Source organism: Ursus americanus, chromosome 33, assembly GCF_024610735.1.
Source record: "Ursus americanus isolate L20-20 chromosome 33, mUrsAme1.1.p, whole genome shotgun sequence".
Lineage (NCBI taxonomy): Eukaryota > Metazoa > Chordata > Mammalia > Carnivora > Ursidae > Ursus > Ursus americanus.
Window position 1 is genome coordinate 21,720,757 of NC_142159.1, and position 25,364 is coordinate 21,746,120.

Sequence of the window (25,364 nt, forward strand, 5' to 3'; positions counted from 1 at the left end):
GACTTGCCCTTTGCATCTGGGCAAGTCACTTAACCTCTCTGCTTCAGTTTCAAGGAGAACAATGCTTCTTACCCTCTTAGGGTTTGCAAGTTTTAATGAATGCGTGGGAAATGCTTGGAGGATGAAAAGCACTCTAAGTGTTCCTATTATTCCCATGAAAAACAAAGATTCAAGCCAAACCGATACTTTCCTGACACAGGTGAGTCTGAAATTAAACAGAGCCCCAGACCTCAAAAGGGCAGTGTTCAGGAGGCTCCTTAGATCCCTAGGAGAACAGATCTGCGTTGATATCAATCTAGCATTCAGAGAACAGATACCTGACCCAATGCCAAATGAGAAAATCAGCACTTGCAGCCAGGCCAAAACGTATGGCCGGCTTATTCCTCCAAGCCTGAGGTCATCGGTCAACGGTTCTGATTCTCCCGCTGCTCCAAATGGAACCCACCAATGTTATAGATCAGCCCTGGGCGGTTTCCTTGCTGGATGACTTTCAAAGCTCGGACACCACTACCACCATCCAGTGAGAAGCCCTGACACCAGCCCGGCATGCCTTCAGGATGAATCCCCCTTCCGATTCTCATCGTGCAGCTGTGGGGCAGAAAAGCAGAGATATATGTATTCAGCCATAAGAAAGTCTTACCTACCTGTTCTGATCAGGAAACACTGCTGTAGCTATCACCCCAAACCAGAACTCTAACACTGACTCTTCCTCACTCTCGTGTGATTCCCCAACACAGCAGGGCAATCAGCCAGTGAGTGGTCAGAACTCTGATCTTAGAGGCAGCCACAGTAGCGCAACGTGTGAAATGTACTGACATCTACACCTGGACACGTTTGGAGAAACCATTATGATTCTATGAGCATAAATCATAACGAAAGGACTACGATACCTTATTCCTCTGAGAAACAAGGAGCCGAGGCAAACTGATACTTTCCTATCTCAGATGTTTCAAGGGTTCGTAAAATACCTTGGCCATAGGAGAAAAGTGTGCACACGACTTTATGCACAGGAGAAAAGTATGTACAGGAGCTGCAGCTAATGGTATCTTCTTTCTCAGCCTGGTATATTACAACGGCAAAGCGCCCTCTGGGTGGCCAGTGTCTTGTCACGGATCCTAGAGACAGAATTCCTGAATGTGTATTCTGGCTCTACCACTAACAAGCCACGTAACCTTGGACCTGAGCCTCAGTTTCCTCATCTTAAAATAAAACAGTATTTCCTGCCCTGCCTAATCCACTGGGATGTGATGGGCGAGGTAGAGATGCTTGGTGAACCGCGGGTTCCCTGGATAAGTCCGACTGCAGCACAAATGAAGTGCTCGATCTAAAACTGTCAGAATCCTCTCGGGAAAGCATGAGACTGTGTCGAGGGGCTGTCTGTAAGGCCCTCCAAGTCCCGTCAGTCCCCAGTCAGTGTGGGACCGCAGCCCTGCCTGGGAGCCGCATCTGCAGCCCCTGGCGGGCAGCGCTCCCGAAGCCTTCCTCGGCCACCTGCGGCCCACTTGTCCTTCTCCGCAGCAGGGGACGGCATGTAGCGCTATGCGCTCACCTCCCTCTGAGTAAGGCTCTAAATGAGCAGACTCCTATAAAAAGCAGAATGTCAAAACCAGGAACAAAAGGGAATTCATGCTCCTACCACACGCGCAAAGGCCAGGTCATCTAAATCTCACAACCGCGGCTCCTCCCTGCCTTTAAACATGCAATGAGTGCTCTGAGCTCTTGAAATGGCCCAGTTTATTTCAAAAAATGCCCTGGGCTGGGTCAAGGGGACCGACATTTTACCAAAGGGCCAGGCTACGTCCCCTCTGATGCCAGCCCTGCCGCCTGTGCTGAGGGCTCTGTGCAGGAAAAAAACGTGCAGAGCAGGGAAGGGACCATGTGGGTTCTCCTCACTAGCAGAGTTATGAATAGAACTACTTCAATACATGTAAAATAAAACTTGCTTTCATTATAAACCCACCAAATGGTTTATTTTCAATATCAAATGACACAGAAATTAGATCCGAAAAAATCCCATTAGGTCATGGTCCTATTCCCCTGCCAAGTCAGGACTGTTATCTACAGTATATTTCGACTTGCACGGATATACTATAGCCTTTGCTAATTTTTTCCCTCGCCTAGGAGCTTATTTCCCCTTTCCATAAATAACTGTACTCACAGGTTTGGCTGCTCTTTGTCAGCGTAGCAGAATAAGAGAGGGCTGAGGCTCCGGGCCAGCTCGTGTTCCTCAAACTGGCCTGCAGCATCTGTCTTTGCGTTGTCCTGCCTGAAGATCAGTGGTAACCCTTCAGGAAGGAGAGGGAAAGGTTACATCAATCCCACCCAGTCTACGCAAGACAGATGTAGAAGGTAAAGGAAAAAAAATCAAGGGGGAGAATCGTGAAAATTGAATTTATTTGGTGGGTTCAGTCTGTTGCCTGAAAGGACACTTTTGACCATGATTAAGCACTTATTATGGAAGCAGGAGAGTTTCAGCAGCTCAGACTGTTGAAGTAATCTATTTGCATTGGCTCCATTCAGTTAGCTGAGCAAATAAATCTGAATTCCCATGACCAACGCCAAAGGCCTACTTGAGCGGCCTCTGTACATACCTGTTTTGTTAATCAACCAATATGGAGCAGAAATGAAGATCTTTAAGGATCCTTCCGCTCGACACACAATCCGGATGGTGAGGTTCAGCTGCCGCCGGTTGATGTCATACAGTCGCATTCTTACCATGTAGTTTTGAGTCCCCGGTGGAATGAGCAATTCTTTACAGAGTGGAAAATTCTCCAGGGATACCCCTAAAGAAGATACAAGCGACTGTCTGCCTAGGTTCTCACTTTAGTTTGTCAAAATAGCCCACAGCCAAACAAAATTGGATTCCTTTTGGAAAAATCAGTAACTACACATGTAACTGGCAAAAATCTCCTTAGAACGGCCATTTTCCTAGAGCTGGGGCGAGAATGAATTTGAAGCAAACCAGATGGTCTGGAAGGTACACAAGAGAGTCTGAACTGTATAATCAGAAGGATGAAACTACCAAAAAGCTATCAGTGAGAGCTGTGATTACTGTGAGCATACTGTTCACCAGGCCCTGAGCTGGACAGGCAGCTGGAACACAGGAAAGGCAAGTGCAGTTAGGTAAGAGGCAAGGTCTTCTGCAGTCCCACTGCCTGGTTTCCAGTTCCCAGTCCATCCTTACCAGCTGTGTGATTTCGGGGGGCAGGGGGAGCCAAGCTAACCTCGTTGCATCTCCTCTGTCAAATGCGGAGAATACCGGTAGGTCTGTCGTGCGATTGTCACTAAAACCGATCATCCATGTGGAGTGTGACTGGGAAGACAGGAGTGCTGGGTGTGCGTGCAGGGGTGGTGGGGTACGGGGACATGTCCGTTTTCTACAGGGACATTTGCTGAAGAGATACTTGAATGTCAGAGCAGAGACCTTTTTCTTTAGAATGGACAACTAGCACGACATTGTTTTTCTCTTCGAAATCAAGCTCAAGGACTTACACATTCGCTAAAATGTAAGCTGGTCACCACTGAACATGCTGCTTAAGTTCAGTGAGTCTGAGGTCCCTCGCCTGTAAAATGGGGCTAACAGCTGTCTGCCTGAAACAGGGGTTGTGTGACGCTCAAATGAGAGGACACAGTGAGGTCACTCACACAGCTGGAGCAACACAAGTGTCTCCGTCATCATTATTTCAACGTGTCTACAACAGACTTAAAGCACCGTATGTCCTGCCCAAACTCCAGGAATCTCTCTTTGCCTTAAGTGCTGCGAATACAGTAACGGTTCTCTCCGTTGACCTCGTTCGTCCCTGTGGCTGAAAATCACCTGGTGCGTGAAACACTCCAAACCTCAATTTCTTCAGCGGTAAATAAGAGAGGCAACTACTGCCGTAAGGCCTACGTGAGATCACGCGTGTGAAAGCACCTGACGTAATGCCTGGAGTACTGTGTGTGCTGAACCCATGTCCTCCCCCTTCCTGAAAAGGGGAGGGACCTAAGATTTTGCTCGTTTTACAGCCAGGAAAAAAGCATGGCTTGAAAAGATGAAATGACTTCCTATGGTCGCACATCAAGTGAGCAACATAAGAAAAAAGGCTCTGTGAGTGCTTCCTCTCTACATCTTTTGGATTTGTTGTTTTTTCTTTTGATAATTTTCTAAGAAGTTTTTTTTTTTTTTTAGCTGCATAAATCCCTTGAGCTGGGTTACTGAGATATCGTGTGCTATAATTTCTCTAAAATGTTTACCAAACCAAACGCTCACAAAATACTCAGTGACATTTCCATAGAATTACCACCAATGATTTTTGTGACTAACCCCTCACCCAGTTCAATGTTCTGCGATGTATCAGCTGTGTGGAGGGCCACCTCTTTGCCAGGTTTCAGGGTCCCATTAATTGGCATCCCTTTAACATAAAAGTCAAGTTCACAAGGTAGCAAGTTGCAGATGACCACAGTTGGCAGGAGGTATATGGTATGTCCAGGTTGTCTGAAGATCTGTTTTGCACTATCAGAAAATATGTTTGAGGGCATATAATCCGGGTAATTCTCCTTCTTTATGGCCACACAAAACCTATGAAGACAAAACACTGTAAAAACCATCGGCCTGAATAAAGAACTTGAATTTTTCCTCGTTAGTGGAGTATTAGAAAGCATAACCTTAAAACGGTTCAAAAATTCAGTGAGATTTTTGCAATTTTCAATCTAAACCTATTTACTGAGGTATAATTAAACCACAATAAAATGGGTAATGTTAAATGCTAAGTTTGGTGAGTTTTGACAAACATGTATATAGTTCATTAACCGCTACCCAAAATCAGTTATACAATCTTTCGCTCACTCTAGAAAGTTCCCTCCTATCCCTTTCCAATCAATATCCTCTCCCAACAAAGAAGCAACACTGTCTGATACTGATTTATCACTTGTAGGTTGGTTGAGGCTGTTCTTGAGCTGCACGTAAATGCAATGATACAGTATTTACCATTCCCTGTATCTGGCTTTTTGGTGTGTAACATGAAGTTTCTACAAGACACAGCCATGCTGTTGTCTGCATCAGTAATTTGACTCACATGACAATGGATGAATATACCATTATTTATTTATTCACCATCCTGCAGATGGCCTACTGGGTTGTATCTCCAGATTAATTTAGCGAGCATGAAAATCCTAAAAATATCAAGTCTTCCAATCCACGAACTTTCCACTTAGTTACTGGGTTATTGGGTTTTCTTTACTATCTTTGGAGTTTTCTTTACTATCTATTGGGTTATTGGGTTATTGGGTTTTCTTTACTATCTTTTGACAAGGTTTTGTCATTTCTAGCATAGATACACAATTGGTACACAATTCCTTAGATTGATTCCTGGGCAATTACAGCTTTTACACTATTATAAGTGCTATCTTTTTAAAATCACATTTCCAAATGTTCATGGCTAGAACATAAGAATACAATTGATTTCTGTAGGCTGATCTTAAATCCAGAAATCTTGATAAATTTATCAGGCCTCATAATTTTCCTATGTAGTCCATGGTTCTCTACATACATGTCACTTGCATATATTAAACTTTAGTTCTTTTCAGATCTCTAAGCTCTTTCAATTTCTTGTTTATTTGTCCTTATTGCAACAGCTAGGACTCCTATGGTAATATCAAATGAAGTCATTGGTTCTCAATCTCAAGGAAAAAAACTTTAAGGTTTCATCATTAAGCACGATGGTAGCTGTAGGTTTATGACAAATGCCCTTAAACAGACTGGAAAAGTTCCCTCCAGTTCCTCATTTGCTGAGTACTACCATGAATGGGTGCTGAATTCTATCAAACGCTTTTTTGTTTGTTTGTCTGTTTGGCATTTAGTGAGATAATCTGATGGGGTTTTTTTCTTTTAGTCTTTTAGGTTAATATGGTAAATTACACTTATCAATTTTCAAATGTTAATATAATCTTACATTCCTGGAATAAACCTCACTTGCTAGATTTCTATTTGGTAATATTTTATTATGATTTTTTTTATCTCTTGGGGAAATACTAGTTTGTAGTTCTCTCTCCCTCTCTCCCTCTTTTTTCCCCCAATAATATCTATGTCAGTTTTAGTATCAGGTATATGCTGGCCTCATAAAATGAATGAGGAACTGTTCCCTCCTACCCTGTTTTCTGAAAGACTTTACACAGAACTGGTGCTACTTCCTCCTAAAATGTCTGGTGGAATTCACTAGTGGAGCCATACAGGCCTAGCGATTTCATTCTGGGAAAGCTTATTATTAAAAATGAACCATGAGAGACCGTGGACTCTGGGAAACAAACTGAGGGCTTCAGAGGGGAGGGGGTGGGGGATTGGATAAGCCGGTGATGGGTATTAAGGAGGGCACTTATTGCATGGTGCACTGGGTGTTACACGCAAATAATGAATCATGGAACATTGCATCAAAAACTGGGGATGTACTGTATGGTGACTAATATACCAAAATAAAAATTATTTTAAAAAATTATATTTCTTTAAGAGATATTGGGCTATTTGTATTTTCTATTTCTTCTTTGTGTCAGTTCTGGTAATCTGTGCTTTTTAAGAAATCTATCATTCCAGGGTGGAATTTATTTGTATAAAATTGTTCATAGAATCTTCTTTTAATGTCTGTAGGATCTGTAATAATGTTTCCTTTTTTCATTCCCTATATTGGTAATCTGTGTTTTCTTTATTTTCTCCTTGATCAGTCTTATCAGACATTTATTGAATTTATTAATCTTTTCAAAAAGCCAACTTGGCACTGTTCGTTTTCTCTATTGTTTGTTTTCTATTTCATTGATTTCCACACTTATTTTTATCAGGTCCTTTTTCTATTTGTTTGTGTTTAATGTGCTCTTCTTTTTCTACCATAAGGCAAAAGCTTAGAGCATTGACTTTACATCTTCCTTATTTTCTAATAAGAGCATTAAAAGCTACACATTTTTCAAAAAAAACAAAACACCTATATTTCTCTCTAGAATTGCTTTTGCTGCTTCCCCCACATTTTAATGTCTAGCTGTTATTATTGTTCAGTTCAAAATATTTTTAATTTCCTTTGTGATTTTTTTGGACCCCTGGGTTATTTAGAAATCTATTGTATAATTTTCAAATATTTAGGGATTTTACAAGCATCTTACTGTTACTGATTTCCAGTTTAATCCTGTTGTGATGATGAGATTTATTGAGTATGGTTTCAATTCTTTTAATATTTATTGATCTTTGTCTTACGGTCCAGTAGATGGTCTCTCTTGATGACTATTCCATACATACTTGAAGTAAGTGTACAATCTAGACTTGTTTGTTAATGTGTTTTATAAATGCCATTATGACAAGCACTGATGGACGGCACTGTTCAAATCCTTTGTATCTTTTATATTTTTATTGTTTGTTGTATAAATTATTGACAGGAAAGTGTTAAAACAGTCCATTATGGCTATTTACTCATTTCTCCCTTCAGTCTGTTTACCATTGGCCAATCTGGGTAAAGGGCATACTGGAATCCTTCTTACACACACCTCTTCTGTAAGTTTAAACTAAATGAATGCCTGTCTTCGCTAGAGAGAAAACTAAAGCTGATAGTTTCTAGTCTTTTTTTTTTTTAAGATTTTATTTATTTGACAGAGAGAGACAGCAAGAGAGGGAATACAAGCAAGGGGAGTGTGAAAGGGAGAAGCAGGCTTCCCGCTGTGCAGGGAGCCCGATGAGGGGCTTGATTCCAGGACCCTGGGATCACGCCCTGAGCCGAAGGCAGATGCTTAACGGTTGAGCCACCCAGGTGCCCCATGATAGTTTCTAGTCTTAAGTAAGTTTAAAGTCTAAGTTTAGAAAGATCAAACAATACCAACCCAGTATTTTTTCCAACACTGAATCTAGAAACGTATTACTTATACTCTTCAGAAGGGGAAAACAGGAGTCTAAATGATTAGATAATTTTGTTAAGGTCCCCAGGGAAAGTCAGTACCAGGTGCATGAGCCTTCCTCCAAATTCTTTTGAAATCTGTCATTTGAAGAACTTCCAACCCCAAGATTCTGCTTCTCAATTTAGGAATGAGAACTGGTAATATTTTTTTCTTGCCTCTCTACATGGCCTGTTTTTATGCTGACACACACATACAAGTTTCTTATCTTACAGGTGTGAGCGGTGTGTTTGTTGGTTGTTTCTCCCATAAATATCAGATGATAAGCAACAGTCCCACCCCCACCAAAGATTAAACCTTGAATCCTTACAAACTCTAACACAAGAACTTAAGGAATAAGAACTTTAGGGTTTTAAACAAGCACTACTGAATCACTACGGGTCCTCAGAGAGAGAATGAATTTTTTTTTTTTTAAAGCAAAATTTACATGCCATTGCAAAGCTATGCATACCTGAAGAATCGGCTTTTGTCCAAATCCATGGAGTGGCACTCTCGTTTGCTGCTGCTAACCTCTGCAGTCTTCACGACATTGGTCCAGTGAATAGGAGCCTTACAGAAAAATACACCCAATCCTTTGGGCCGGGCCTGTAGCCGCCAAGACGTGAGATGTAAAGGCACAGCAAACGAATCCCCTGGCATGACAGCGGGAAGCACCACGGGCTCTGCCACAGAAAAAAAGGTCAGCATCTTCAGCGAATGGTCTTCCACCCAAAAGTCTGACCCTCTCAAGATAAAAGGAAGACAGACTATGGCAAAACTCACTGTCTGGAGCTGATGGGCTATCCAGTCTCAGTTCCATTGGTGTCTCAAGCCTGTTCTTCACAATGAGGGCAGACCGGACGGTGATTACTTTCCGAGCACTGCCTTCCATTGTCACGGCAAAGACCACCCGGACAGGCGGGAGTGAAGAGAACTGCGAGAAAGATGGGAATAAAAGTACCATAGCTGGGCTCTTGAAAAAACACACAAAACATACCACCAACAACCAGAATGCCTAAATCAAAAGCATCTCATTATTACTATAACACTGCAGTGAAATTAGTCATTAAGCCCTAAAATCACTCATCATTAATAGGAGTGAATATCCTATAGATAGACACTGTTAAAATAGCCAATTCTAAACATTTCTAGAAAGACAGATACTCTACTCAGACACGATATCACAAAATGTGTCACAAAGAAAAATCAGTCCTAGGCCTCTAGACACATTATAAAGAAACTAAGACCCATAATAACCTATTAAATCTTCCAAACTTCCTGCAATTTGATAAGAAACTGTCTGCTCGAAATTACCCTTCATTTACAATGCCCTTGGGTTCCTACACATCAGCCCTTATATGGAAACTTGAATGAGGCTTGTTTTCAACTCCACTGGGGGGGGATAGAGATCATCCAGAGCAACCAGACCTTCAGAAACACTGGGTAAGACTCTGCAAAACATGAAATGATTCACCTTCCGTGGTATTTTTCTCCCAGATTACCATTAAAGTGAGAAACACTCCTTGAACACTCACAATGGGCTGGATACGGCCCAACACACACAGAAAAACAGAAGGCAGTCTTCTGAGGTTAGAACTTGTCTTTGTAAAACCCAGAGAATGTGTAAGAAAGAGTTGTCTGTACTGGTATGCCTTTCACAGGAACAATAATTACTTTTCCCCCCTAAATGTCGTAAAAATTACTCTCCAGGCCCATAGCAACTCGTTGACGTGCCTGTAGAAAAAGCAGTATTTGTTTTTCAAAGGACTTTAAAATCAAACTTCCCTTTCTCCGCAACTTTTTCAGCTCTGTTCAAGTAATCGCTCTTTCACAAACGGACGCGGAGGCTCCAAAACTCAACGGAGTGGAGGGAAATCATTTATCTCGGTCTTGGGCTGCAGCCACTACTTTCTGCTTCCACACGTTCGTTCACACATTCAACACACGTTTTATTCTACTACCAAGTGCCGGGGAGTTTTTTTTTAAGTATCGAACCCCACATCAGGTACACCAAAGAGAAGGTTTCTGCAACTATCATTCTTTGAATGAGTGTCCAGAACATACTGACAATGCTATTCTTACTGGAGAAACAAATGACACCGCATCCAAGCTTTTCATACTACTAAATTTTTTATGAAACAGTATGTGGAAACCAACCTAAGGCACGGTAAAATGAAGACTTCCATGTTTTGAACCAAGACTTTCAGGAAGTCCCAATGAAAAGACAAACTGTCATTTTCTGGAGGGTTTTTAGAGGGACATGACCCAGGGCACAAACACCACCAAAGCTCCCACTGACCTAGCCCAAGTAAAGCCCTGACAGAGCCAACGCCCAAGAACGATGGTTTTAAATTTTGATGTTGCTGCCTCCAAGCTTACCTAAAATCTCACATTTCAAAACTTACTACCATCAGAGAGAAGAAATTATAAGCGAAAACCTGAAGACGGTTTTTTAATATCATCTTCTGATGATGTTTCAAAAGCCAAATGGAAAAAAAAAAAATCTTACTATTTTCCATTCTTATTTACTTTTATGACCTTGGGACCAAACCTAGGGAATGCATATAGCCAGCCATACAGTGTTAATTTATATTTTAACTTGGAAAGAGAAAGTGGCTCAGTCAGTTGAGCGTCCAACTCTTGGTTTTGGCTCAGGTCATGATCTCAGGGTTGTGCGATGGAGCCCTGTGTTGGGCTCTGTGCTGGGCATGGAGCCTACTTAAGATTCTCTCTCTCCCTCTCCCTCTGCCCCTCTCCACTCCACCCACACACGCATGCTCTCTCTCTCTCTTAAAAAAAAGGGGGGGGGGAGAGGAGAAGGGAACCTTGGACCACAACATTTGCATTTTCTCCTCCTCCCCGTAACACTCGGTCTTACATACCAACTTAGTGAAAACATTTCCTTGAAAGTTCCTAAAAGGAAGGTAATCGTTAACAGGAAAGGACAAAGATTAATTCCAGTCACATAGAGGTCATAAAGCTCTGTGATCACAAGGACGTCTACGTGTGGTTCAAATGCAGTATATATACTCAGTGGCACGGGAAGACCATACTCACGTAAACCTGGGGATGAATAATATTCATTCTGCTGCTTGGGCTGCCAATCTAAGAAAGAGTCCAGAAGTCAGAGAGTCAGCACAGACCTAAGATTACAGGCATCATTAAATTCAACGACAATGTAATTTGCTTGAAAGGGTGGGATTTATAAATAATCTTTGTAAAGTATGGTCTGCCATGAAGAGAAAACATCTTATCTTAGAGAATATGGGAAAAGTAATACTTATTTTTCAACCATTCCACATACACAGAATTTCTCCAGATCACATCAATACAACAGAAAGGTATCTCTGGGGGAATTAGTCCTTTCATGACTAGATGTAAATTTAGGCAGGAATGTAATCCAGAAAGTTTCCTTTTCTAAGAAACTTGGGGCACATGAGAAGAAGTAGAAAGAACAGTGTTCTCTGAGAATATTTTTCATGAATAAAGGGAGCAAAAGGAAAGCTAGGATGTCTTTGCAAATCTGCACTTTCCTACTCATCACTGGCTCCCCAGAAAGGAAGGCAGTTATGCTACAAAGTATGACTGAGTGCTGGGCAAGAGTACCCATGGCGGCTACATCAGTCATGATGCCAGCCTCCACTTGCACGTTCCAGACAGGGAGGCCACCTGCGTCACTCCCCAGGCTGGCCTTCCAATCCCTAACACTGCAAGCTGGGGTAACGTTAGGGAGAGGATGTGTGAAAGGATGTGTGATCAGAAAATGAGTAACAGTGGACATCGGTCTTTACGCCAGAAAGGAGAATTTGGAGACACAGACCTAGAAGGACTGAGGAACAGCATTACAAGAAATGTAAAGAAGATCCTATAAAAAGGAAGCATAACAATATGTGGAAACAGAGCCAATATACATTTGGCCAAATGAACAGGAAATGGGTCTGCGCAGGTGAGGTAGTATGTATTAATGCTAAGTTTAGATCTTGTTTTTCTACCGAAATTAACCATTGGTGGCTTATCTACATATTGACTACGAATGCCTATGACTGACCCCAAATAATCTTCTGTGGTCTTCCTAGAGCTAGGAGAAATGAGGAACAAGAAAATTTCACTAGAGCAAGGTTATAAGGCTGAAGTGTCTGACTATCTGGCTGTAAGGGCATTGACCGGGGCACGATCGTGCCCCTAAACCCCCATTCAACAGCCACACACCGTAGAGGAAGATGAATTCTTATCCGGTGCTGCATAGCGGAAAAATGTCCCAACTTTGTCCACAGACACCGGGCTCACTTGCTCCCAGCCATTCACTCGCACTTGCAGCTGATGAATCCGGAGGTCGTGGGTGTGTCTATCAGGCAGAACATGGGAAAGGACGTTAAGCACGATCTTAAAAAGGGAAGGAAAGTAGAAGCAAAGAGTCAAATCTGATTTACTATATAACGACATAAAAACCCAGTTGGCTAAGCCTTTTGGTGATTACCTAATGCAAGAAAAATCAGGAGAATATTTTAACTGGGTGTTATACTTAAAATAAACGTGCAAGATGTGTAAAGCCAGAGCAAGAGTGGCATTTACCCTCCCTTTGTACAAACTTTGCAAATCCTGTGCACAAGCCCAGGCCCTCCCCCACCCACCTCCCACCTCTATAAAGTCATGACGTCAGCTAGAACCATTCCAGTGGGCTAGTAAAACTGTTGTACCAGCGATTCCATCATAAAACCATACTCTCGGAAATGCATAAAATGACATTTTCTTCTTGGTTCCCTTGCTGAAGATCCTACTTCTCTCAGAACCACATTCAGCTGTTTGGCTTGGGTCGTACAAGACTACAGCCAGGTTATGAGAGACGGAGCCCTCGGAGTTTCAGGGCTGAAGTGTGCGGCTGAAACTGGAGCAGAAGGCAGTGGGCAGAACAGGAGGAACAGGAGGAAATTGCACATTTAATTCTATTTTAGATTTTGCCTAATTCAAGCCAGAAGCCTGAAGCGGGGAACTGGATTTGAGGCTGACAGGAAAGGGGGAGGGAGGCAGGGAGTGGGGTACAGTGTGCCAAAGAGGGAAAAGCCAGAAGAGGCATTTATTTTGATGAATTCAAGCAGAACAGTGGGACGTGAAATGGGTTACTAGACATGTACGCTAAAACGGAAATGACAGAGAGGTCAGACCCCTTCTGACACAACGGAGGCAGGGCTGATGAAGGAATAAAGCCAGCAGTTCTATAATTAGCTTCTCCAGGAACTTTGTGGAACAGGAACACGCTCACCACTCGTCCCTGGAAATTCTACCACGGCTTCCAGGTACATGTGCCTGGCACAGTGATTTTGTAAACTCGATTTTCCCCGTGCAATCACGGGGCGGTGGTGGGGGCAGCACAAGTGCGGAATGCAGGCCGCGAGAGAATAACGTGTGCTCGTACAGGCCGTGCACGAGGAAGACTGTTTCACTCGGGAGCAGGTCTGCACACAAAGACTCGAAGCGCCATGGAAGCATAAGAGCACAGAAGGCTGAGGCCAGGTTCTTCGATCTCAGCTCGGTTTGACAATGGATATGAGGCTCAAATGCTAAAATCTTAACCTACTCACTATCCACTGGGTAGCCCTTCCCCTTAAACATGTTTGCAAATAAAAGGACATTTTATGACCTCCCTCCCAGTAACCAGACAGAACCTTCTTTCATGTTTATTCCAATCCTTTGGCTGGCTGTTTCAACAGTGCACGGGCCAACGGTCTCCCTCGATGAGTCACTGTTATCCTCCTTAGAATCAGAATTTCTTATCACTCCTGGCCCTGCTTCCTGAAACCACCTGCTCGCTGAAAGTGCCATGTGGCACACACGTATCTTAAAACCAACATCAACATGCTCTGATAACCTTTTAAGAACAGCACGTCATTCCAGTTATGGGATGAACAAGTCACGAGGAGAAAAGGTAGAGCCCAGGGAATACAGTCGGTAGCACTGTAATAGTTGCACATGGTGACAGATGGCAGTCACACTTGTGGCGAGCACAGGACAGTGTAGAGTTGTCAATTGCTATGTTGTACACCTGAAACTAATGTAACGCTGTGTGTCAACCAAACTACAATTCAAAAAAAGTAAAAACACCCAGGAAACCCAGTCACCACTGCATCGTGAACACCAGGCTCGGAGACAATGAACTTGAGTGCTGTCATCTGCCTATGCCTCGACAAATTATGCACAACACGCCGGCCATCACCTCTCACGTCAAATAAAGGGATAATTAAGGGAAAGAAGTGTGTTTCCAAGACAGCAAAAGGAAACACTGGTTTTCGAAACACCTTTTAAAAATGAGACATTAAATCATTAATAAAGACAAGTGAAACGGCAGAACACTAGGGACCATCTTTTGTAATGCAGAGATTTATACAGTATATTCTGGGGGGAGGAAAAGAATGAACCATGCTTTACCTGTGTCTAAGCTTTCCTCTTGCTTCAAATTCAAAGGGAATCTCTTCACCCGTGAGGACTTCCCGCCATTCACTGACATTGTGAGCGTCATCAAGAAATGTGCCATTCCCTTCTGGAACGAGCCCTGGACTCCCACTGTGCGACAGCGCAGCCCTGGAACCAAATCAGACAATACCAGCTCGTCCGTCGCTCTCTCTCAACTCCCTCTCACCCAGAGCTCGGTGCTGGGGGCAGAAACCCGCCTGGAACTCGAGCCACAGAGGCAGCCCAGAGAGCCTGGCTACCAGGATGACCTAAAAGGTCAGGAACTGCAGTTTATCTTTGTGACCCAGCGTCGGCGAAGCTTTAGAAACAGCTGAAAGCGATCACTGCACCGCCACGTCCCTCCAGCGATAGAGCCCAGGACATAGTGGGACCTGTGAACTCAGTCATGAGTTGCAGAAGTAGTTTTTAAGTGACTATCTGGAATGTAACAGACCTAAACCGCTTTTAAAAAACATCTCCTTGGGAGCATTATCATACTTCGTGATGGCAGGAGAAAGGTGGTTTTGAATTGGCCAATTCTGTTATTTACTTCACACACCTCGTTCCCTAAACAGGAAAGATCAGCATGTATTTGGAGGGTAGAGCCAAGGTCTACACAGGCCGGAAGCTGGTAGAGAACATCCTTACTGGGCCCAGGTAAACTCTCCTTTGTTCTCCAACTTTCACCCACTTCCATCTGGGGTGACTGTTTTAGGTTTGGAAGATAATTCTCGGTGAGGGTAAAATGGGAGGTGTTTTCAAAGCCATCGTGGAAGAAAAATGCAGGCTGTTTGGTTTAATCACCCCATTTAGCTTCTTTTAAAAGGGTAGGGGACTGGGGAGAAAAGATGGGATGGCTTTTCCTTTCCCCCTTCCTACTCGCATCCTTAATTTGCTTGACTCTTACCTTAAACATAAAGTGTACCCGGGTCGGGGTCATTACTCAGATATTTCAGCCTCGGGACCTACTTCTCCGGCTACAGGTTCCCCCTCCGTCATACATCTCAGCAAGACAGCGAGTTATCGACTCAAATACAATCCTAAGAGCTTCCAGAAAGGGCCCACACCTCGCACTGCTGGGCTGGTACTCAGGAGCCTCTGGTGGCAGAGACGGCTCAGCGGGGCGCACTCGGTGGGCCTTACCTGGTGGGCGTGGTGGTCAGAGTGGCAAACCACAGCGTGCAGCCTGTGTGGTTCCTCAGAGCAAAAGGGACAAACGGCTGCCGGCGCTTGCGGGTCTTCACCTCTGCTATGGGCAAACAGAGGAAGGCGGTTAGCACAGGCCTCGGTCTGTGCAGCAGACACCCTCCCCAGTGCCCCGTCTCTCATGCAAAGGAGCTGACGGTGGCGGCCGCAGACATGGAGCCACCATAGGTGTGTCGATGGGACACAGGGGAGCTCCGCGTCCTCTGCTGCCTGCTATGTGGTGACAGTCCCCCCAACGACTGGCTGTGATTGGGACCACTCCCAGCCCCCAGTCCTCCCACAGCTCTTGTGGGCCTTCACTCAGGAGAAGGCACCGGGCCCTAACCGGGCTGGAATCCAGAGAGAGAAACGGACCTCCACGAGTCCCAAGGAATATATTCTCAGTGAACGGCCCAAACTGTAGCAAGAGACGGCACATACTTATTCCAACTTTGTCCAAAACGATTCCCTTTCTATAAAAGCTATACTTCAGTCATACTACACATACTTTAACAAAATAAAAACATTCTTTTCTATTCTCTTAAACTAACAGTTTTTCCCCCTCCCTGGAAGGTCAGAAATATGCTATCCCAAAATTGTTAAATGAAATTTTTAGCTCATTTTTTTCCATGGATGCCAGCACCATCTGCTATTAGGTAGGCACTAAGGAGACTACACAAGGGGGGCGCCTGGGTGGCACAGCGGTTAAGCGTCTGCCTTCGGCTCAGGGCGTGATCCCGGCGTTATGGGATCGAGCCCCACATCAGGCTCCTCTGCTATGAGCCTGCTTCTTCCTCTCCCACTCCCCCTGCTTGTGTTCCCTCTCTCACTGGCTGTCTCTATCTCTGTCGAATAAATAAATAAAATCTTTAAAAAAAAAAAAAAAAAGGAGACTACACAAGGAGCATCAAGTATGGTTTCTCTTCACAAAATAGCTTCTAAGCAGGGAAACTGGAAAGAAATACTGATCCGTCCAAAACCGTAAGAACCCAAATTCCAGAGACCTGACTATAAACACTCTAAGAAAACAGAGAAGTGAGAGTCCATGTGGCCAGAAATGGCTTGCCAGCACCCAGGCTGCCCTGAGATCCTTCTGGCGGCACCGCTGCTCTGGCCTGGACCGGAGTGCTGAGGGAAGAGGCCTGGCTCCTCTTCCCAGGGGCCTGCGCCTCCGCCACCGGTCGGTGGGTCGTGGGTCGTACTTAAGAGAAAGCAGGAGGGGGCGGCAGGAAACAGAGTAGGCAGCCACGTGCTCACCCCTCATGGGCTCTCCGCCAAAGGACAGCGTGGCCCGATCTTCCTGCCCATCCAGGTTTCAAGCACAAAGACAGCCTGTGAAAGACCAGGACCCAAACGGTCTGCAGCGGTGGAAAATGACACCTCGAGGTGACCGCACCTGTCCACTGCAAACCCGGAGCAAAATTAAGTGCACCTTCGCGGTCCACATATTTCCTGCCAGGAAAACAAGAAGGTACACTTGCCAACAGAGCCTGCCTCCTCCCACCACCAGAGTGAGGCCTGGGCCAGGGTCATAAAGTCAATAGCTGCCACTGCCTTTTACAAAGTAACCACTTTCTTTCCTTCTTCTTTGTGTCCTCTAAAGTTTTCAGAAGTGAGTACTATCAATGCTGCAAAAACAAGCAGTGGAAGCTAAGGCAGGTTCTGTTTGGGTAAGGACAATGGCTCAAGGGAGTCTGAGAAACAGTAACCCGATGAATAAACCAAGAGTCTACAGTGTGTCCCTGCAATTCTGTGGTTCGTCTTTACAGACACCCCACATCCTTCCGATGATAATCTCTTAGAATATCTCCTAGTGAGAATACACCCATTTCTCATGCCAATGACCTCACTTCGTTTGCAAGGTTGGCTTTAAAAAAAAAAAAAATGACATCAAGTACAAAATTAAGGAGTAGCTGTGAGGCTGGTGACAGGAGCAGAGGGGGAGTAAAAGATTTAAGAGCAGTCTGCCGGGTAAACAGCACTTACTGTGCCACCTTGAAAGGCACCTCCCTCTCCAGGAGTGCAGGAGAGAGCTGCTTTATTACAGCAGATAAAGGACCCGGGAGGAAAAGAAGCCAGATGTGCTTTCATATCCCACTGGGAGCCAGACTGTAAGTTTCCATTTGCAAATTAGATTAAAAAAGAACAGGTGGCAAATGGCTTTGATCACCCTGTAATACGGAAGAAAGTGCTAGAATTCCATATAAAGACAGTCACAGGTACGCTGCTCTGGAATGAAGCAGTCAGGGTAGGCACACTGCTTAGGTCCCCAGGCTTCCTGTGTTGACTACACACACCCGCTTCGCGGAGAGTAACGAACACGGAGTGCTCACAAACACAAACCCCACACCAGAGGACAAATCCGACACCTCCCACACTAGGGTCCAAATCAACTGTGTACTTGTCTTTGGCACAGCACCAGAGGACAACGTTCCCAAGTCCAACTAAGACAGCAGTATTCCCTGGTGGTCCCAGAGAATCTGCCTCTAGGGATCAGACCTCATTCCTTCATAGGCCGAGAGAACCTAAGGCTCCTCGCGTCCAGCGTGGGCTTTACAGGGCTGAGGAAACTTCTAGTCTGCTGGACTTGTTTCACAGAGCAATGTGGCCCTTAGAAACAGTGTGCGTTTTCACGCCATAGAAGCGTCCAGTCTATCGGAAAGGAGCTGGTTTGTAAATCATAAGAAATAGATTCAAGTCCCAGGCCTGCTACCAGCTGGTCATGTGCGTGAAGGCAAATTATTTCGTCTCCCTCATCAGTAAGGCGCCCAGGCTGCTTAGCCTGAAAGATTAAATAACAGATGTAGAAAAGCTGAGTGTCTAAATCCGTTAATAAGTGAAGATTCAGTCGTGGGCTTCCTCTGTGAACCCTCCCCTACACCTCCATCTCGGTAAAACCCTGCAGGAAAAACCCCTGTACTGCCCCCATGCATCAACATCCCTGGTCTGAACTCCTGGTAGAGGAAGCTCACACGGTCTTTTTTACAAAATATATCACGACCCTGGCAGGACCTGGTGTTAGCCAAGGACAGACATAAATCATGCTGATTAAATCACACTCCTCCAAACAGCTGAAGGAATGAACATCGTGGGATTCCCATTCCTGGAGGTTTACGGTGTTTTCTATCATATGCACTTCAAGGGTCAGAGACAGAAATAAGGCACATTTTCTTTTCTATCTCTGAAGCACTTCAATTTATAGCTAAAGAAATCAAGGTTGGTGTCTAAGCAAATATTTCCTGGGAAATTTCTTCTTAGCTCGATTCCTGATCATGGTAGTGTCTACTCCCTGAAGCCCCTTACATTGCCATAAGAATAAGGGTCCACTGCGGGCTCTATACACAAAGATCTGCAGCACTGTCTGATGGAGGAGGACGGCTTTGCTCTGTTTTCTCGCTTTTCAAAATGACACATCGCCTCCCACGCTGGGTACTTCCGCACACACCCCGTGGAGCCGATGTCCCGTCCACCCAGGGTTAGGGCTGAGGGCGGACGGAAGACGCAGCACCTCGGCCTGCTCCCGACCTCAGGTGTCACTGCATTCATCAGCTGGAAGTGCTCTTAGTGCTCAAACCTGCGATGTCCCATTCAGCTCCCATTCACAGAAAATTGATGTGCAAGGCAGTTCTTCAAACAGGAAAATAAAACAAGCCCTCGCTTGGCTATACTGTACCTCTAGCATAGATCTGGTGCTCTAGGTTAGTCAGACTGGCTGTACTCCTAGTTCTAAGGTAGACAAGGGGGAGGCCTGGTAGACAGGAGAGACAAAATTAGAGGGTAAGAATAAATACAGTGAATAAGAAGACTCACCTCCAAACGTAAGCACAGAGAGAGTACATTACAAACATAGCAAGCATCATGCAGCTCCAGGATCGCTCCCCTCTGTGCCTGCTAAGAGCTAAGAACGCATGTGACAAAGCGAGCGAGACATTTTTAGGCTAGCTTTTACTGTGCGGGATGTGTCACAGTAGCGTGCTCCTGTTTCTCTCAACCGGGGAAAGAAAACATCGTCAACGTTCTCTTCAACAGAATGACAAGTCTTCTGAGGCTTTTTCACTTAAAGTGTGTACGCTCTTGAATGGCATGGAAAAGTGACCAAGACCGACCAGCACAGACTAGGGTGGCGGTTGCTCCATTCCAATTTGGAAAGGCAGTGCCGGGGGTCCCGAAATTTCAAGGGAAAGAGTCAATCTGCGTTCCAAGTGTAAACTGTCTCCACTAAGGAGTTACCTCATCGTATTACTTACATTATAAATTAAACACGGACGTTTCTAACGTTTACATTTGGTATTTCCATCAAATGTCCTTTGAATACCAAACTAACAAACTCCATAAGGGGCCATGCCATCCAGGTCGACCTGCAGAATCGTAGCCCTTACTGAACGAAGCCAACAATGAGGTCAAAAATGAGGCCACTGTTTTCTTTCCCCCGCTAAAGAAACAGTGAGAAATCAGCAGCTCCCTTAGGCTGAACTTATTTTAAGAATCTCTATTTCGAAGTCTCATTTTGAAGCTGGCCTGAATGAAATGCACAAATTTGGGGGGGGGGTGTAATTAAATGTTCATGAAAAGGAGGACCTGAAAGACGTGATCGGTTCAACAAGGTTCAAGTCTACTGACTTTCAAGACAAATTCCCCACCATTAATTTAGCAGACCTGTTAAACGGATACAATCCCATCTGCCACGCGTGGTGCTGCCCAGAACTTCCAATAGGAAAAGAGTCTGCAAATGCAGCTATATTCACTTATTGTCTAATTTGAAAGATTGACTTTTGCAAGCCTAAGGAACCATAAAAATCTATAAGTAAATAAAAATCCAGCTTTAATTTCACACCAGCATTTAACACAGATAAAGGCAGCTTATTAATACAAAGAAAGAGGAGAAAGTGTTTTTTTAAAAAGATGGAGGGGTGGAGACAAAAGAAAATCCTTCATCGGAATCCTGAAGATTAGGCCTTCCTCGTGTTTACACTGAGTCTGGATTTAAGATCCCCTTGTATGAATAATAACTGCCGAAACATACTCTCCAGGACACATTACATATTACAAAGATTATTTAGAGTCTTCTGGGTAGACTGTTACACTCCTTTAACACACAAATTGGGAAGGTTACAGGAGGAGCCCGGATTGAAGCTGATGATATCTGAGCAGCCCTGGCTCCTAAGCAAGGACCTGGAGACTGAGAAGCAACAACCTGCGGATACAGAGAGCAAACACAGCTGACATTTCCTTGTCCCTCCTTCCAGAAGTGGAAGGCACATAGAGAGTCCACTTCTACACCCTGAGGAGAGACGAACCAGTTCAAATACTTCACAAACTAAGAAAATCCATCTTCCCGTGACATGTTTGCAGACCAGATGGAATATTTAAGCATTCATGAGCTATGTGAAGTCCAGCCAGGACTCCCCAAAGAAACCACACTGAAAGAGTTGGGGCTGAGTCGGATTTGGAGGACAATGGCTTGTGGAACAACTAAGGGCCACGCGGTTGGCCGCCACAACCTCCCCAGCTCTAAGGAAGTCAGAGCTCCATGGTGAGGCATCAAATAAGGAGAGAAAACATCGTTAACAGAGAACAAACGGACTGCTCATTCTTCAAAAGGCTGGGTATTCAATTCTTTTCTACTTTACGAACAATACGGAGCCCTCCTTTTACCAATTTCTTCCATATGGGATCCTGCCTGCCCTCCCTTCAAGAATATATCCAAACTCTGTACCTCTAGATTTAGAAAACTGAAAAGATAGTTTTTAAAATCCAGTCGAAAAGTCCCAATCAACTGAAAAGTTTTGCCAAGTTAAACACACTGACCAGTGGCTGATCCTGATGTGTTTCAGGCACACCAGCGCATATGCGATGTTATCAGAATTTAGAAAATTGTATGTCGCAGATCTTTTCTCTCCCACAAAGGTGGAATTAGAGCCCATACTAAAAGTTCAGGATTTTGTGCCAGAAAAATGTCTCCTGCAAAGATTAAAACAGAACTACAGAAGATAGTCAGAATTTCCTGTAGGTTTTTCACAGAAAATGATGATTCTATTTGGATTTCTCAATGACACATTGCTGTATTGGCCAACAGTGATTTACTCAGACATTTGTAGAGGAGAATCTTACTTTGTCCGAAGCATGGAGGATCCACTGAAGAGCCCATCCAGTCTTCTGATGTGGTCGAATCTATTTCCTTATCCTGTTTACAGTAATCCGCCATCCACGATTCCTTGGTACTTACATACTGGTCTAGAAAGAATTCCCCAAAGATATTAAGTACGGAAATAGAAAAGGTTGAGGGTTCAAGTCAAATAATTTCTATTCAGCAAAACAAGCTTTTGCTGAATGTTTAACTGCGTGCTAGGCTCTATGCTGGGTTCTCAGAAAGCCTGTCCCCTGAAGAACTCATGCTCCACTGGAAGAAATCAATGTTAGCTAAACAACCAACACCACAAAACCATTATGTGGAAGGAGCTAAAACAAAGACATAAAAATTCTACAGGAACACTGAACAGGGGAAGGTTTATTCTGCTTTGGCAGAGTGGGAGAGTACACACCAAGATCCACAGGAAACTTCAGAGATGTGGGGCCCTTTGCTCTGGGTCGTGAGGAATGAGCAGAGGTTAGAGGTCAGGAGTTTACCTACCAATGGGACTAGGGGTGCGGGGACATTCCAGGCCAAGAGAACAGCAAATGCAACGATTTTAAAGACATGAAAGTACATAGTACTTTTAGGAAACACTGAATACTTTGGTGTGACTCTGGCTCAACATACTGGGGTAGGGACATAGCAAAGCAGTCTAGAAAAGAGAGTTAGTTTGTAAGAGTATGCTATGCCATGCGAAGGAACAGGGTTTCAAGACAGAAAAATCAGTGAGGAGGCTGTTAAAAAACAAAAAACAAAACAAGACAAAACAAACCAAAAAAAACACCAATCTCAGGAGGCTGAAATCTAGCTGACAATTCTCCAGGAGTGGTTTTACTGTTTTGAGAGGAGAAATACTATGGGAAGGGCAGGTTAACAAAATAATTATGATGCCCCACCCCTGGATAAAGACCTTTTCTACTAATTAAGGTGTGATCATTTTTAACCCAAAAATTATTGGTTTCTGGTTTTCAGTTCCTATAGTTGGCTATATATAAGATTTATTTAAATGCTAAGAGATCACAGTCATATTTCGGGGTTTCAACACAGTATTAGGAATAAGGAATTGGAGGTGAAAAAAACAAGAGCTTTACCAGAGACAAGAATGCCTTTTGCAAGACATTTTTAAATTGACAGATGCTCATCAGAAATATCAATAAAATTCTTTTGTTCGAAGTAAGTTCTTGTTTATCGTAGCTTCCTAAAACGCCATCCTAAACTTTATCTAAACTTCCAGATGAACACATTATGTAAGAAATGACAGAGGATCAAAATAATACAATATAGAAGGATCGTGAGAGCAATTATCCAGGCAAATTTAATGAATGAAATCTGACAATGTAAAACAGTGGTTTTTAAAATTTGGGGATCAATAAACTTATGGTCTCGTTTCACTATACGTTTTCTTCATCTTAAACTGACATGGAATAAGCCAATGGATATCCTATAAGCCTCAGTCGCACACACCTAAGAAAGTTCACAGATGTGCGGTAGTGTTATCACTCAGATAACTACAGTATTACCAAAAATCAGATCACACAGATCAATAATCCAAACGGTGAGTGTGGGTTTTCATAGCAAAGGTAGGTCATACCTGGTTGTACAATAGCGTGACTTTTCTCCTACATGACATAAATGTAAGCACAGAGTGCTTCTGACTCACTACATTGAACCAGGGAACGGATATTTCAATGTTTTCAAAGAAACGCTCAGAACACACGTTATTAGCTTGGCAACCCTTCAACCCAGTGATTTTCAGAGTCAGGTCAACATGATAACTTGACGGGACATAGGACAGGCAACTTATCCTATTATAAAGACAAGGTCAAAACTATACCTTTTAAGAACTATTCTGCGTGAGTAGCCTGAAAGTAGTGAATCTAAACTCACTCCTAGGACATTTAAAAAAAAAACCTGTGACCAAGCACCATCAGGGAGAGAGTTCATCCCAAACAGAGAGAGAGTTATGTTTCCCAAACAGTCTGAGCTCTTGCTTGATCACTGATAGCATTAATATGCGATGCCAACTCTGGCACAAAGGGCTGAAAAGAACCATGAGGCTAGGTTAAAGTTTATCAGGAAGGCAGCCATGGTGAATAAGTGATGTCCAGTGTGGGCCTAGGTATTTGCTAAACCAGGATTAACAGTCTCCTAAACAAGGGACTTATGCACAGAAAGGTACCGATCTTCTAGAGACAACTTTCCACTCACCAATTAGCACAGAGGTGATGTTGATATCCAAACGGGGTTTGGCCTTGGCTTCCAGCTTCAGTCGAGGAGGATGGAGACGACTCGCTGCCTGTTGTTGCCAGGATACAGAGCATGGCCATGGTTCAATAAATGGCTCCCAGCCTAAAAGAACACAGGAAATAAGACATCTGTTAAGCAGATATCAAGAGTTTATAGGGGAACACTATTCACAAACGCTCAGCAAGGACAAACTATAGCTTAACAGTTTTCTATTTCCAATGTGATTTCACAGTGAAAGCACCATCTTCAGCTCCAGGTCACCCTACAGATGTCTGTGCTGTCTAGAGGACATGAGCGGAAGCACAGATACGCGCCCCGCATGGCCGTCCAGAGGTGGGAGGAAGGGCAAGAGTATATGTGCCTTCTCTCTTAAAGAGTAGGCAGCACCTGCTCTTGATCTACTCAAGATGGAAAAAGGAGTCTCAGACTCAGGATGGAAAAGTACTACCGGTGGCTGAAAAAAACCCTTAAGTCTGAGTCTCCTGCTTACATCAAGAATCCACTGCTGGAATAAATAGGTATAGCATAATTAACTTAAGTTTTTCAAATTTCTAATCTTAAAATGTCATATGTACTGAAGGTATGAAAACAAAACAACTTCTAAGTATGGTTTAAAGAATAAAATTACTACAAGCACTCATGTAGCCACTATGCAGCTTAAGGAACAGAAAAGTGTAAGTCCCTTTGAAGCCCCTGAGTGCCACTCTCTCGAGTCAGCCCCCCTTCCCACCAGCCCTCTCCCACCCGACTCCAAGTAAACATTAGTTTGGAGCTTTAACCATTTCCTTGCTCTTCCTTATTGTTTTAGCACATACACATGCATTTCTTCAGAACATACTGGTGAGTTTGTCCTACTGGGGATCTTTACATAAATGGAATCCAGCCATACGCGTCCTTCTGCGAGTTTCTATTTTTGCCCAACAGCATGACTCTGAGATTCACTCCCATCGCTGCCATGTAGCTGCGGCACATTTATTTTCCCCAATGAATGTAATCCACTTAGGAATACACCACAGTCTATGTATTCATTCTACTTTTGTGGAACATTCCCTGGAGGCCACAGTTTTACAGCTACGAGGAGGAACACCACCACAAGTGGTCTCGAACTGGTTTCTGAGCTCGCATGGGCCAGAGCTCCTCTGGGGTACAGACCTAGAAGAAGTATAATGCTTATACTCAACCTTGCTACACGTAAGATTGTTTTCCAAAGTCGTTGCACCAAATTACAATTCTAATGGCAAGTTAGAGCTCTGTGGCTCACAGTATGGTCACACTTCATTTTTGCCAGTCTGCTGGGTAAGAAAGATGGTACCTCCCTGTGGTTTTAAAGACTCAAACAGTTTTCTAACTATACTCCATCAGCCGCAGATCAGGTGATTGACCAACAGAAATCCAATCCAATATGTAGCATCAAGAAGGTACATTCGTCTCCTCGCACATTTTTAACAGTTTTCTAACTATACTCCAT

At 43.9% G+C, this 25,364-nt stretch overlaps 1 protein-coding gene across 4 annotated transcripts in view; it reads right to left on the bottom strand.

Annotated features, from left to right (window-relative positions):
* The window catches only part of VPS13D (vacuolar protein sorting 13 homolog D), a 240,245-nt gene that overhangs the window by 129,862 nt on the left and 85,019 nt on the right, over window positions 1-25,364 (bottom strand). Inside the window, exons 38-50 of one of the 4 annotated variants that reach the window (XM_045777919.2) lie at window positions 23,858-23,998; window positions 21,628-21,750; window positions 19,190-19,264; window positions 15,475-15,577; window positions 14,308-14,460; window positions 12,094-12,229; window positions 10,942-10,989; window positions 8,668-8,818; window positions 8,357-8,567; window positions 4,314-4,561; window positions 2,592-2,783; window positions 2,159-2,285; window positions 446-588 (exon numbers count right to left, since the gene is read on the bottom strand). In XM_045777919.2, the coding sequence (XP_045633875.2) occupies window positions 446-588; window positions 2,159-2,285; window positions 2,592-2,783; window positions 4,314-4,561; window positions 8,357-8,567; window positions 8,668-8,818; window positions 10,942-10,989; window positions 12,094-12,229; window positions 14,308-14,460; window positions 15,475-15,577; window positions 19,190-19,264; window positions 21,628-21,750; window positions 23,858-23,998 (1,851 nt within the window). Of the gene's footprint in view, window positions 1-445; window positions 589-2,158; window positions 2,286-2,591; window positions 2,784-4,313; window positions 4,562-8,356; window positions 8,568-8,667; window positions 8,819-10,941; window positions 10,990-12,093; window positions 12,230-14,307; window positions 14,461-15,474; window positions 15,581-19,189; window positions 19,265-21,627; window positions 21,751-23,857; window positions 23,999-25,364 lie in introns of all 4 variants that reach the window. The other 3 variants (XM_045777918.2, XM_045777921.2, XM_045777920.2) reach the window with 3 other exon arrangements.